General features: G+C 47.1%; 1 protein-coding gene and 1 pseudogene across 7 annotated transcripts in view; one reads left to right on the forward strand and one right to left on the reverse strand.

The window, feature by feature from the left end:
* Positions 1–14,023, reverse strand: part of LOC132900376 (NACHT, LRR and PYD domains-containing protein 12-like) — a 296,795-nt gene extending 282,772 nt beyond the window's left edge. For 5 of the 7 annotated variants that reach the window (XR_009656776.1, XM_060942434.1, XM_060942432.1 and 2 more), the window contains exon 1: positions 13,682–13,857. Coding sequence is in view for 6 of the 7 variants with exons in the window: in XM_060942434.1 (XP_060798417.1) it covers positions 13,682–13,734 (53 nt within the window). In the remaining variant the exon portion in view is untranslated. The other 2 variants (XM_060942433.1, XM_060942431.1) reach the window with 1 other exon arrangement.
* Positions 916–8,730, forward strand: LOC132901000 (uncharacterized protein K02A2.6-like; annotated as a pseudogene).
* Positions 14,024–14,919: the final 896 nt, after the last annotated feature.

A 14,919-nucleotide genomic window follows, 5' to 3' on the forward strand; every position in this document is an offset into this window, starting at 1 on the left:
AATTCTGTCAGGTTACTATGAACCTAAGCCACTGATCATAGCTGAGAGATTCAGATTCTGCCGATGTGTTCAGAAAGATGGTGCAACGGTAGCTCAATTTGCTGCTGAACTGAAACAGCTAGCTGCAAGATGTGATTTCGGGGATAGACTGGACGAGGCTCTACGAGACAGCTTTGTCAGTGGAATTCATGATGAAGCGTGCCAACGCAAGTTGCTTTCCACGGATGGGCTAACGTTTGCCAAAGCCCAGGAGATCGCTCTCAACATGGAAGCGGCCCACCGAGACACACGACAGCTGAGGCAAGGCGAGCCACCGTCTACATCGTCTGTTCACAAGGTAACTGAAAAACAAAAGCCTTCTCAGTCAGCACAGACAGTGTGCTATAGATGCAAAGGGAAGAATCAGCGCAAGTGACTGCTACTTTAAAAGCGCTAAATGCCATAAATGTGGCAAAGTTGGCCATATCCAGAAAGCATGCAGAGGGGGGCAGCCTGCCGCGAGGGAGAAGAAACGGGAAGCAAAATAAAAATCAGCAAAGAGTAGCAAGTTATGTGCAAGTAGAAGAAGAGGAGGAAGTGTTCTGTGTAAATGAAACAGACAAACAGGTATTCAAAGCGAACTTTGCCGTAAACCAGAGAAATGTTCGAATGGAAATTGACACTGGAGCCGCAGTTAGCATAATATCTGAGGCACTGTACAAAGAGTCGTTCGCGGATGTGCCGCTAGGGAGCAGCAACGTCACACTGAAGACCTACACTGGCCAGGCCATTCCAGTCAGAGGGCAGTTCGTGGCAAAAGTTGCTTATGGAGATCAGACTGCTGACTTACCATTAATCGTAGTGAAAGGCAATGGACCTGCACTCTATGGTAGGAACTGGCTTGAAAGCCTTAAGTTGGACTGAAAAACAATTAAAATGGTCAGTGAAAATGCAAAACAGCCCCCAGCGCCCAAGTCAATGCCTGAGGTGCTAGAAAAATACAGTCAAGTCTTCAAAGAGGAGTTGGGAACATTAAAAGGAATTAAAGCAACAATTTCTGTCAAACCCGACGCCACGCCCAAGTTCCACAAAAGCCGGCCCTTGCCATTCGCAATGAAAGCAAGAGTTGAAGAGGAACTACAGCGACTGGAAAAAGGAAACATCATCAGTCCAGTGAAGCACAGTGAGTGGGCCGCTCCTGTCATTCCTGTGGTCAAGTGAGATGGCAAGATTCGTTTGTGCGGTGACTACAAGGTGACGGTGAACCAGGCAACCAACACAGACATATACCCACTACCGCGCATTGAAGAAGTGCTGTCGACTCTGAGTGGTGGAAAGTTGTTTTCAAAAATAGACTTAGCCTCAGCTTACTAACAAGTGCTCCTTGACGAAGAATCAAAAAAATACACAACAATCAACACTCACAAGGGCTTGTTTGTGTATAATCGTCTTTGCTTTGGCATTAACTCTGCCGTCAGCATTTTCCAGAGAGTGATGGAGAGTCTGATGAAGGACCTGAATGTGGTTGTTTACCTCGATGACCTGCTCATAATGGGAAGAGATGAGGCAGAACATCTGAAGAACCTCGACAGAGTCCTGCAACGCTTGCAAGAGAACGGACTCAGAGTGAAAAGGTCAAAGTGCGAGTTCGGAAAGACCCAAATCGAATACCTGGGCCATGTCCTGGATGAAAAGGGGGTGTACCTGTTAGATTTAAAGCCATGATTTAAGTTAGTTTTATAGCTACAGAACGTGATTTAGGATTGTTAGATTTAACCAGGCTCTTTAGTGTTGAATTTGAAATTGAAATGATTGAATGTTAGATTTAATGTTAGATTTAAAGCTGCATTAAGTGATTTAAGTTAGTTTTGTAGTTTTAGAATGCAGAATGTGATTTAGGATTGTTAAGACTTTATGAATTTAATATTTTAGCTTCTTAGATCCTTTATTAACTATTCCTGTATAATTTCCTGTTAAGTTACTGTGTGACCTTCCTCCAGTGAAGTGCTAGTCTAGCACTTCTTTGCTAGACTAGACATAAACATGTCTTTGTTTAAAATTGTAAATGCTGAGTTGCTGAGTTGTTAAGAACATATCTGTTGATATGAAATATATACAGGATATTTTGCTTAATGATTGATCCAAGGTTTCACTCATATTGATGGAATTAAGATGTGATTTGCTGACCCAGCACAAGACATTCACATACACATTCACACACATTCACACACACACACACACACACACACACACATTCATGCACACACACACATACACGCACACACACATCTGCATACACACACACACAAATATTCATACACACATACACGCACACACATTCACACATACACGCATACACACACACACCTGCGCATACATACAGACATAACACAGCCTTCAGAGAGATAAACAGCTTTTTGGGATGTTATAAAAAGTTGTTTGTGTGTCTTCCCAGTGACTGCGCCCTATATCAGGAGGGAGAGCGAGAGCAGAAGGAGCTCAGCCCTGAACCAGACGCCGGTTGTGTGTCTGTCATTGTTATACTGAAAAGTGTGGCAATAAAGCCCTTTATAAAACCTGATCTCTGTTCTGCCGTCCTCTGTGCTCCACCCACACGTAGGGTCTCTTACAGTGGTGCTGAAACCCGGGACAGTGGAGCACCAAACCAGCAGCCCCATGGAATCCTCCCCGTTCGCCGATCTGGTCCACGCCCTCGCCACGGCTCAGCAAAGCCAGCACCAGGCACTCGTTACGCTCCGAAAGGAGCAGGAGCAGCGCTTCGAAGCCCTGGTGCTGGCCCAGCAGGAAGATCGCGAGGCGTTCCGGCATCTCCTCGCGTCGGCGGGGTCCACCAGCGCTCCGGCCGCGGGCCCGTCTCCCCTCATTGTCACCAAGATGGGCCCGCAGGACGACCCCGAGGCGTTCATCACGTTGTTTGAACAGGTCGCCGAAGCCTCGGGGTGGCCGATGGAGCAGCGCGCGGCGCGCCTCCTCCCCCTGCTCACGGGAGAGGCACAGCTGGCCGCGCTACAGCTCCCCGCCGACCGCCGGCTGGCCTTCGCGGACCTCCGCCGGGCCGTCCTCCAGCGCGTGGGGCGCACACCGGAGCAACAGCGCCAGCGCTTCCGCGCGCTGCGACTGGAGGAAGTCGGCCGGCCGTTCGCGTTCGGCCAGCAGCTCCGGGACGCCTGCTGGCGGTGGCTGAGGGCCAACGATCGCGACGCCGAGGGAATCGTCGACCAGGTGGTACTGGAACAGTTCATCGCCCGCTTACCAGCCGGAACCGCGGAGTGGGTCCAGTGCCACCGCCCGGCGTCGCTGGATCAGGCAGTCGAGCTGGCGGAGGATCATCTGGCGGCTGTCCCGGCGGCAGGACAGCAGATGGCATCTCTTCTCTCCTCTTCTCTCTCTCTCTCTCCCCCTCCTCCTGTGTCCTGTCCTCGCCCCATTCCCCCTCCGCGGAGGCGGGGGCCGGCACCCCCCCAGCCGGCCCGCCGCACCCGCGGTGCCCTCCCGTTTCTCCCTTCTGTGTCTGTCTCTCCCCCACCTCAGGTGAGTGAACCCCAGATCACCGGTGCAGAGGGAAAGCCCGGGCCGGTTTGCTGGCGCTGCGGGGAACCGGGCCACCTTCAACAGCAGTGCACGGCAATGGAAGTGGGCGCGGTGGTTCGGATCCCCGACGCGCCAGAGGCCGCCCTCGATCGGGCCGGAGCGTATCGCATACCGGTGAGTATCCAAGGGGCTACATATCAGGCGTTGGTGGATTCTGGTTGTAATCAGACCTCAATTCGCCAAAGCCTGGTTCAAAACGAGGCATCGGGGGGAGCACAAGGGTTGAAGGTGTTATGTGTGCACGGGGATGTTCACAGCTACCCTTTGGTGTCGGTCCACATTATTTTCAGAGGGGAAAAATTCATAGTAAAGGCGGCGGTTAATCCTCGCCTTACCCACTCTCTAATTTTGGGGACTGATTGGCCGGGATTTCGGGGTTTAATGACACGCCTAGTCGAGAGTGGGTCCTGCCATTTGACAGGGGGAGGTCCCGGTGTCGCTTTGGCGGGAGCAGCTGTCACAGAGCCGTCTACGTCATCTCCGCGTCAGAGTGAGGAGCCGCCGGCTCCTCCTCTCTCTATTGGGGAATCCCTCGCGGATTTCCCATTAGAGCAGTCGCGAGACGAGACTCTGCGGCATGCGTTTGACCAAGTGAGAGTAATCGATGGTCAAACGCTCCAGCCGAACGCCACCCCGTCCTTCCCCTACTTCGCGATTATGAAGGATAGATTATACCGAGTGACGCAGGACACTCAAACGAAAGAGCGAGTCACGCAGCTTTTAATTCCGAAGAGCCGCCGGGAATTGGTATTCCAGGCGGCTCACTTTAATCCCATGGCTGGACACTTAGGGCAGGATAAGACACTAGCCCGAATAATGGCCCGTTTCTATTGGCCGGGGATTCGCGGCGATGTCCGTAGGTGGTGTACGGCATGCCGCGAATGCCAGTTAGTAAACCCAGCGGCCATTCCAAAAGCGCCTTTGCGCCCTCTACCGTTAATCGAGACCCCGTTTGAGAGAATTGGGATGGATCTCGTCGGGCCATTAGATCGGTCAACACGAGGGTACCGCTTTATATTAGTTCTGGTGGACTATGCAACGCGATACCCGGAAGCAGTGCCTCTGCGCAATATCTCAGCACGCAGTATTGCAGAGGCACTCTTCCGCGTCATCTCCCGAGTTGGAATCCCGAAAGAGATTCTGACTGATCAAGGCACTACGTTTATGTCACGAACACTGCGCGAACTGTATGGGTTATTGGGGATTAAGCCGATCCGCACCAGCGTGTATCACCCACAAACGGACGGTTTAGTGGAACGATTCAACCGCACCCTCAAAAATATTATTAAAAAATTCGTAAGTGAGGACGCACGTAACTGGGATAAGTGGCTCGAACCCTTGCTGTTCTCAGTGCGAGAGGTCCCCCAAGCCTCCACGGGGTTCTCCCCGTTTGAATTATTATATGGGCGTAAGCCGCGCGGCATCCTGGACGTGCTGCGGGAAAATTGGGAGGAGGGACCTTCACAAAGTAAGAACGAAATTCAGTACGTTATGGACCTGCGCGCAAAACTCCACACGCTCACCCACCTAACTCAGGAGAATTTGCGGCAGGCCCAGGAACGGCAAGCCCGCCTGTACAACAAGGGTACGCGCCTTAGAGAGTTCACTCCGGGAGATAAGGTACTCGTACTGTTGCCCACGTCGAGCTCCAAATTGATCGCCAAGTGGCAAGGACCCTTTGAGGTCACACGGCGAGTCGGGGACGTCGACTATGAGGTGAGGCGAACGGACAGGGGTGGGGCGCTACAGATTTACCACCTCAACCTGCTTAAACTCTGGAACGAGGAGGTCCCCGTGGCGTTGGTGTCGGTAGTTCCAGAGAAGGCGGAGCTGGGGCCGGAGGTTCAAAAAGGGACATTGGCATCACGTACCTCTCCGGTCCCCTGTGGAGACCACCTCTCCCCGACCCAACTCACGGAGGTCGCCCAGTTGCAGACCGAGTTTTCGGATGTGTTCTCGCCCCTGCCCGGTCGCACTAACCTCATAGAGCACCACATAGAGACGCCCCCGGGGGTGGTAGTGCGTAGCCGCCCTTACAGGCTACCTGAACACAAAAAAAAGGTGGTTCGGGAAGAACTTCAGACCATGCTCGAAATGGGCATCGTCGAGGAGTCCTACAGTGACTGGAGCAGCCCGGTGGTCTTGGTACCCAAGGCCGACGGGTCGGTCCGGTTCTGTGTGGACTATAGAAAAGTCAACGCGGTGTCTAAATTCGACGCGTACCCAATGCCTCGTATTGATGAGTTGCTCGATCGACTCGGCACTGCTCGCTTTTATTCGACACTGGATTTGACGAAGGGATATTGGCAGATCCCCTTGACTCCACTATCCCGAGAAAAAACGGCCTTTTCCACACCGTTTGGTTTACACCAATTCGTCACCCTTCCGTTTGGGCTGTTTGGGGCCCCCGCAACGTTTCAGCGGCTGATGGACAGAGTCCTCCGCCCTCACGCCACATATGCGGCAGCATATTTAGATGACATAATCATCTATAGCAATGACTGGCAGCGGCACCTCGAACATCTGAGGGCCGTCCTTAGGTCGCTGAGGCGAGCGGGGCTCACAGCCAACCCAAAGAAGTGTGCGATTGGGCGGGTGGAAGTACGGTATCTGGGCTTCCACTTGGGCAACGGGCAGGTGCGTCCCCAAATTAATAAGATGGCAGCAATTGCTGCCTGCCCGAGGCCCAAGACCAAAAAGGGGGTGAGACAGTTCCTGGGGCTGGCTGGCTATTATCGCAGGTTTATACCTAATTATTCGGACGTCACCAGCCCGCTGACTGATCTCACTAAAAAGGGGGCACCAGATCCGGTCCAGTGGACGGAGCAGTGCCAGCGGGCTTTCTCAGAGGTAAAGGCTGCACTGTGTGGGGGGCCACTTCTACACTCCCCTGACTTTTCTCTCCCTTTTATGTTGCAGACCGATGCGTCGGACAGAGGGCTGGGGGCGGTTTTGTCCCAGGAGGTGGAGGGGGAGGACCGCCCTGTCCTGTATATCAGCAGGAAGCTGTCGGTGCGTGAGGGGCGCTACAGCACCATAGAGAAAGAGTGTCTGGCCATCAAGTGGGCGGTTCTTGCCCTCCGGTACTACCTGCTGGGGCGCCCTTTCACCCTCTGTTCGGACCACGCGCCCCTCCAGTGGCTCCACCGCATGAAAGATGCCAACGCGCGGATCACCCGTTGGTATCTGGCGCTCCAACCCTTTAATTTCAAGGTGGTCCACAGGCCGGGGGCGCAGATGGTCGTGGCGGACTTCCTCTCCCGTCAAGGGGGGGGGGAGTCGGCTGCAGGCCGGACGGCCGCCCGGCCTGAGTCGGGCGGTGGGGGTATGTGGCAGCGGGGGCGTGGTCAAGCGCCGGTCTGTGACAGGAGGGCGGAGTCAGGGAAGGTAAGTGGCAGAATCACGCCACCTGAGAGCAATTAACCTGTTTGTGTGTCTTCCCAGTGACTGCGCCCTATATCAGGAGGGAGAGCGAGAGCAGAAGGAGCTCAGCCCTGAACCAGACGCCGGTTGTGTGTCTGTCATTGTTATACTGAAAAGTGTGGCAATAAAGCCCTTTATAAAACCTGATCTCTGTTCTGCCGTCCTCTGTGCTCCACCCACACGTAGGGTCTCTTACAGCGGTGTTTTCGCTCCAGAATTCTGCAGGTGGCACAGGGGCATTGGTCTCGAGAAGTTGACCGTTCTGGCTGGGAGAACCTTTACAGTACCCATCTGTAGACAAGGTGAGAGCAATACACGATGCACCCACACCCACAAACGTCAAAGACCTACAGGCTTTCCTATTTTGTGCCACAGCAAAGCACTGTGTTAGCGCCACTTTATAGACTGCTGAAAGAACAAGTCACATGGAAATGGAAGAAAGCCAAGCGAGACACGTTCAACAAATGTAAAGAGCTCCTGACAAGTGACAAAGTGTTAGTACACTATGATCAGAGCCTGCCGTTGACCCTTGCCTGTGACGCTTCAGCTTATGGCATTGGAGCTGTAATCCAACACACAACACCAGATGGAGAAGAGCATCCAATAGCTTATGCTTCACGTACACTCTCTCCAGCAGAGAAGAAGTATTCACAAATTGAGAAAGAGGCCTTAAGCCTTGTGTATGGTGTTAAGAAGTTTCACCAATACCTCTGGGGATGTAAATTCAACCTGGTCACAGACCATAGGCCATTATTGACTTTGTTCAGAGAACGCAAAGGGCTCCCCACAATGGCAGCAGCTCGGATCCAGAGGTGGGCCATCGTACTGTTGGCATACAACTACCACATTGTTTACCGTCAGTCAGAGAAGCATGGCAATGCTGATGGGTTGTCTCGTGTGCCGCTGTCAGAGACCAAGGATGCGGGAACAGAGACAATCTCCGCCTATGTCGACGCACTGATATGTGAACACCTAGAGGGCGTGCCGCTGACTGCAAAGCAGATTGCCAAGGTAACGATAACTGATGCAGAGCTGTCAAGGCTGCACAGATTCATCATGGAAGGGTGGCCAAAGGAAATTCCTGAAGAACTGAAAGCATACCACAAAAAGCGTGATGAACTCTCTATGGAGCAGGGGTGTGTGCTGTGGGGCACAAGAGTGATTGCACCAACTAAGCTCAGAGCTGCCGTGCTTAAAGAAATCCACAGTGGGCACCCTGGCATTGTGAAAATGAAGGCAATCGCACGGCAATATGTCTGGTGGCCACATATTGATATAGACATTGAGAAAGTGTGCAAAGGATGTGAAAAGTGCCAGCTAGAGCAAAGCATGCCACGCCACATGCCACTGCATCCCTGGGAATTTCCAGGAGATGTTTGGAAGAGGCTTCACATTGACTTTGCAGGGCCTTTCATGGGCCACATGTTCATGATTGTAGTTGACGCATTCTCAAAATGGCTGGAGGTTTACAAAATGACACAAATAACCTTCACTGCAACCATCACCAGACTAAAGAGACTGTTCGCATCATATGGAGTCCCTGAACAGATTGTCACAGACAATGCAACAACCTTTATGTCTGATGAGTTCCAGCAGTTCGCGAGGAGAAATGGAATCCTCCACATGACCGGTGCCCCAAGGCACCCAGCCACAAACGGCCTAGCTGAGAGATACGTCTCAACGTTCAAGGCTGGCATGAAAAGATTTGAGCATTGAAGACAAAGTCTCTCACTTCCTGCTACAGTATCACACCACTCCCAACAGCACAACAGGTGAGACGCCTGCTGATGTGTTTTTGAAAAGGCATGTCAGAACCAGACTGGACTTTTTGAAACCAAACATCCAAGGAGCAGTGAGGAGAAAGCAGTATCTGCAGAAGGAAGGACATGACAGAAAGGCGTTGGACAGACAGTTCAACGTCAAGGAGCAAGTCTACCTGTGAAACACTGCTGGCGACACCCCAAGGTGGGTCCCAGGAGTCATCACCCAGCAGTCAGGGCCTGTGTCATTCAAGGTCCGCGGTGAAGCGACACATTAAGAATACCGACGCCATGGAGACCAGCTGAGACCTTGCTGTTCTGCGGGGCTTCCAGATCAGCAACCTGAGGAAGTAGTTGAGGAGACCGGGCCAATGGAGAGCAGTTTCAGAGCATCCCCAGCACCTGAACTGTCAGAGCCAGCTGAGCTGCCTGATCCTGTAGCGGTGCCGCTAAGGCGCTCCCAGCATACCCCAAAAGTGCTTCAACGTTACCAGGACTGAGTGAGGTGATAAGAGACTGAGTGCTGATGTTTAGTAAAAGTTATAGTTAAAGCATTCAGTTTATTCAGTTAAGCATTCAGTTAACTTTATTATGCAGTATGGGTAATGTTGACATTTCTAATCTTAATGCGCATAGTAATGGTATATTTTATGTTACAGTGTTTGGTTAGAATAATACATTAAGCTAACCTTAAAGTAAGTGGGGAGGTATATTTTATATGATTGGGATGTCTTTTCTAAGTTACCTTTAAAGTAAAGGGGGAGGTGATGTGGTATATTGAGCTTATGGGCTTACCATAGTTCCATGTGTGTTCATGTGATATGCGCATGCTTAGACAGATGAGCCAGAGAGCGCGAGCCATTACCAGCATGGCATGTTGTATCAGTTATGCAAGTTATCAGTAAAGGTGTTAAATGCGTGCAACCGTCTCGTCATTAATACACCACAGAGACACAGCTGGGTCCTGCACATTTTGATCTCTTTTCCCAGGTTTCAAAAGAAAAAAGTAATAATACACATTCTACTCTTAAAATATTACTTAAGGTTAATCATTTATGTTCAGCCTTGAGATCATCATTAACCAGTCCCCCCAGGATTCCGCGGGCCTTTTTTGTGATTGTTGCGGGCTAAAATGGCTGATGTTTTCAAAAAAATTGCGATGAAAGTTGTGGTGTTTTTTAGGTTTTTGTTGCGATTACATTGCGGGAGGAAGCGAAAGTTGCGAGAAATTGTTGCAATTTTCTCTTTTTGTGATTAAAATTTAGTGATATGTTAAATATTAAGTTATTACTGAAAAACTATTGATTAAAAAAAAACAGACACTGAGAAATGGTCCTATAAACAACTTTACCAATATAAAAGATTACCAGGACTACAAAAATGCAGAAAAATAGGCTTTACTTATCCAAATGCACCTGTTGGTTCAAAAGTTAAAGTGCATAGAACCTCAGCACAACATGAAGTTACCTTAAAATATAATATAAATACCTCAGCTTTCATGTAAGAAAAAAAACTATTAATACTGTTACTGTGTGCAGGCAGTCTCTCCTGAAGACTAAATTAAACAATAATTATAAACTAATAAAATAAATGGCTCAGGCTTCATAGAAGAAAAAAAACAAATTGAACAGAATCTCACAGTATGATGCTGAAGCTGCCTAAACAATGGAAAATAAAATACCATTTTGGCAAAAATGTTGGCATCCATTAATTTCTTGTATTAAGTAAAAAAAATAATGTAAAGTGCACACAGTGCTTCACTGTAAACATAACACACTTTCAGTAACAGAATTTAAGCCTATATAAACACTGACTCGCACATGCAGTGTTGCCAGGTACTGCTGACGTTTTCCAGCCCAAAATATGTTCAAAACCCGCCAAAATGCACTTAAAACTGCCCAATCTGGCAACACTGCACACATGCTGCTTCTCTTGAACGTATGGACCCTTTTCACATGACGTTACGACAAACACGGCCGCCATTTTGGACATGAACTACCAGTAGTCTACCACAGCCAACAACGAGGAACGACGGCGAAGCATCGAAAGGAATATAGCCATCAAAGAAAGTTTTTACTTTCAGCAAGACTTCCATCATGCCATTATATTGTTGTGTACCTGGATGTAGTAACCATCAACACACAAGGCAAGATTTATCATTTTATCAGATCCTGACAGATGCTGACCAACGGAGAAGATGGATGGTCTCTAAAATATTGGCAAAATGATGTTTATTGACATAGCAATCGTGTGTAACGGGAAGCATTTGCATATCCAAAGTGTTGTGTTTACATCAAAGATAAAATAAACTGATATGACAACGACTGCTGCTGCCAGGTTGGGGACACAAACTAGTAGAAAGGAAGTGTGCCAACAGACTTCCTTTGTGGTCGATTCTGCTTTAAGGTAAGATGTATTTAATTATTCGTCTGCTGTGGGTTTGGAATCGGTAGCCTGACCGATTCGTTCATGTTTGTGGTGCCATTTGTTTGTTGACGCGTGTTGAAATGGAAGATTGGTTGTTGACATGATTTCCAGTGATGCTTTGGTGCTGCTGTGGATCAGATGTGTTGAGTAGCCTGACTGTTTTTTTTTTTTTTTCTTGCATGTGGTATCATTGTTGACGCGAGGTTGTTTTTTTGAACATGCCAATGTGGACACGATTTCCCCTGATGAGTTATAACTTCAGACGCGATGCGTGTGTGGAGGTGTGGAGTCCGCATGATATGTGCGTAAGATAGGCTTCTCATGTGTTTGGAGATCCGCGCTCTGAGACAAGCACAAGCACCCCCCCAAGGGAAAAAAAGGGACCCCCCGAAAATATCGGCATAGTTCGAACACTGGGTTGGAGAAAGTAATGGCAAAGAGTGAGTGCACAAACCATAGAAGGTAAACTGTACACAGCGCCAGGGCAGTGTGATGGTATGTCTACTTTTAGATTGTGTTAGCTTATCAATGAACACACTCATCACTCGACGAGTTTCACGTCTTTACGACAGATACTTAAATGTGTGTTAGGTATTATTGTTGCAGTCTAAGCAGTCATTGTAGCAGCTAGATGAGCGAGAACCGAAAGGGTCTGTGCCATAAACCGTCATTTCTTCATGTCCAAAATGGCGGTCGCGTTTACGAAGGTCACATGAGTGAAAAGGGTCCATACACGGAAGTAAGGCGGAAGGTAGTTTGTCGACGTCGCCTCAAGACGACGCCAACGATTGGTCAAATTTGCAGGAAAGTTGCGGTGATTAGATATAATTGCAGCACCGCCCTGAATTCGCGGGGATTTGTTGAATTTGCGTTGAAGTTGCAAATCGCAACATCGCGAAATCCTGGAGGGTCTGATTAACACATACTAGTGCATCTCAAAAAATTAGAATATTGTGAAAAAGTTCAATATTTTCCATCAGTTATTTAAGAAAGTGAAAATGTTATATATTATAGACTCATTACACATAAACTAAAATGTTTCAAGCATTTTTCTATTTTAATTTTAATCAGTATGGCATACAGTACAAAAACATAAAAAAACATCTCAAAATATTAGAATATTTCATTTTGAGTAAAACAGTATGAACACAGTGTATCTCTCGGTCTAGTTCAGTACACACAACCACAATCATGGGGAAGACTGCTGACTTGACTGTTGTCCAGAAGATGAACACTGATGCCCTCCACAAGGAGGGTAAGCCACAAAAGGTCATTGCTGAAAAGGGTGGCTGGAAAAGGTGCACAAGCAACAGGGATGGCAGCAGTCTTGAGAAGATTGTCAAGAAAAGTTGATTCAAGAACTTGGGAGAGCTTCACAAGGAGTGGACTGAGGCTGGTGTCAGTGTATCAAGACCCATCACGAACAGACATCTTCAAGAAAGGGGATACAACTTTCGCATTCCTTATATCAATCTACTCCTGAGCCAGAGACAATGTCAGAAGTGTCTTATCTGGGCTAAGGAGAGAAACAAATGGACTGTTGCTCAGTGGTCCAAAGTCCTCTTTTCAGATGAAAGTACATTTTGCATTTAATTTGGAAATCATGGTTCTAGAGTCTGGAGGAAGAGTGGAGAGGCACAGAATCCAAGGTGTTTGAAGCCCAGTGTGAAGTTTCCACAGTTTGTGATGATTTGGGGTGCCATGTCATCTGCTGGTGTTGGTCCACTGTATTTTATCAAGTCCAAAGTCAACACAGCCATCTACCAGGAGATTTTAGAGCACTTCATGCTTCCATCTGCTGACGAGCTTTTTGAAGATGCTGATTTCCTTTTCCAGCAGGACTTAGCACCTACCCACAGTGCCAAAACTACTACCAAATGGTTTGCTGACCATGATATCACTGTGTTTGATTGGCCAGCCAACTTGCCTGACCTGAACCCCATAGAGAATCTATGGGGTATTGTCAAGAGGAAGATGAGAAAAACCCGACCCAAAAATACAGATACGCTGAAGGCCACTATCAAAGCAACCTGGGCTTCAATAACACCTCAGCAGTGCCACAGACTGATCACCTCCATGCCACACTGCATTGATACAGTAATTCATGGTAAAGGAGCCCCAACCAAGTATTGAGTGCATAAATGAATATACTTTTCAGAAGTTGGACATTTCTGTATTGTAAATCCTTTTTTTGATTGGGGAATATTCTAATAATTTGAGAGACTGGATTTCTGATTTTCATGAGCTATAAGCCATAACCATCAAAATTAAAACAAAAAAGGCTTTAAATATTTCACTTAACATGTAATGAATATAGAATATATGAAAGTTTACCTTTTTGAATTAAATTATGAAAAAAAGGAACTTTTTCATGGTATTCTAATTTTTTGAGTGCACTAGTAGACAGTCAGTAGAGAGCACAGTCAAATACTCATTATAAAGATTTTGAATAGAAATGAAAGTGTATTTTAGTAGTTTACCTCTTGTTTAATTGTGGAAATCCATCAGGTTGGTCAGGATTACACTGATCCATCTTTCATAGTTCGGAAAGAAAAGTTATTGTTCACGGAAAGACAGCTGTGTACAACCAGGCCTGATCTCTTCTGCTGTAATGTTCAGAGTTCACAGAACAGTTTCACCCCCCCCCCCCAAATTCTCCATACCTGACATTAAAATAGAAACATCTTTCACTTTTCACCAGAAGTCCTTGTTCCCTTGGAATTAATCTAATTTTTTTAAAAGCAAAAGAAGTGTTCTGTTTGTTCAGCCGCACTTCGAAAAAGGTGTCGAAGCTCCAGAAACTCTTTCACTGTTGGAAAGGTAGAACAGGTTCAGGCGGATTCACAGCCACATGGAATGTAAACAGGTTGAACAGGTTTGGTGACTGAACTTCCCAGAAGATACCTCTAGTGAAGTCATAAATAATGAATCACACAAGGATTAAAATCAGTGTATTTTGTTTATTTGCTTTTGTAGCAGGGTTCTCTCTGGTTCCTCTCCACCTCTGTTGTTTAACTGCAGTCACACCGTCTGCACCTGGGAGAAGCTCCATCATACAATCTACTCTTAGGAGTATTTCTGAATGTGTGCATTACATTTCATGGTAGCTCATTAGGAATTGTGCTTTGGTCTTTCAGGTTCATTAAATGCATGCACACAGATTCAATCTCACTATAAGAAAGTGTGAAGACCTTCATATTTATGCTTATTACACAAAAATCTTTAATAATAAAATGTTGCAGCGGTTAAAAGAATTAAAAGTAATGAAGGGGCTTCTTAGAAACTATCTAAGACTCAGCCCATATAAAGTTTATTGCAAAGAAAAAGTCCATAACATTCTGAGAAATTAAAATGAATTCAGAGTGAATTTTTATTAAATCACAAACTCCAAAGGATTCATGAAGAGGATTTCATCATGACCCAACTTTCATATTTCACTACTGATTAATTCTGTTCTGTATGTTCAGATACATAAATACATTTTAATTTAAAATTATTAAATTTATTTTTAAAAAATTAAGTCATCAAAAGCAGATTCTACAGTACTCATTACATGACTTTCATGCATTTCTTCTATAACAGTTTACAATAATGCCATTTTAACATCTCCAAAAAGATCAGATTCTGTTGCATTTGTGCCACATTTTAAAATCCCATAAAATTATTGTATCAAATTTATTTTCTGCAAATTATTTTCTGCAAAAGAAGATTCTCCAGT

The sequence above is a fragment of the Neoarius graeffei genome, chromosome 16, assembly GCF_027579695.1.
Source record: "Neoarius graeffei isolate fNeoGra1 chromosome 16, fNeoGra1.pri, whole genome shotgun sequence".
Lineage (NCBI taxonomy): Eukaryota > Metazoa > Chordata > Actinopteri > Siluriformes > Ariidae > Neoarius > Neoarius graeffei.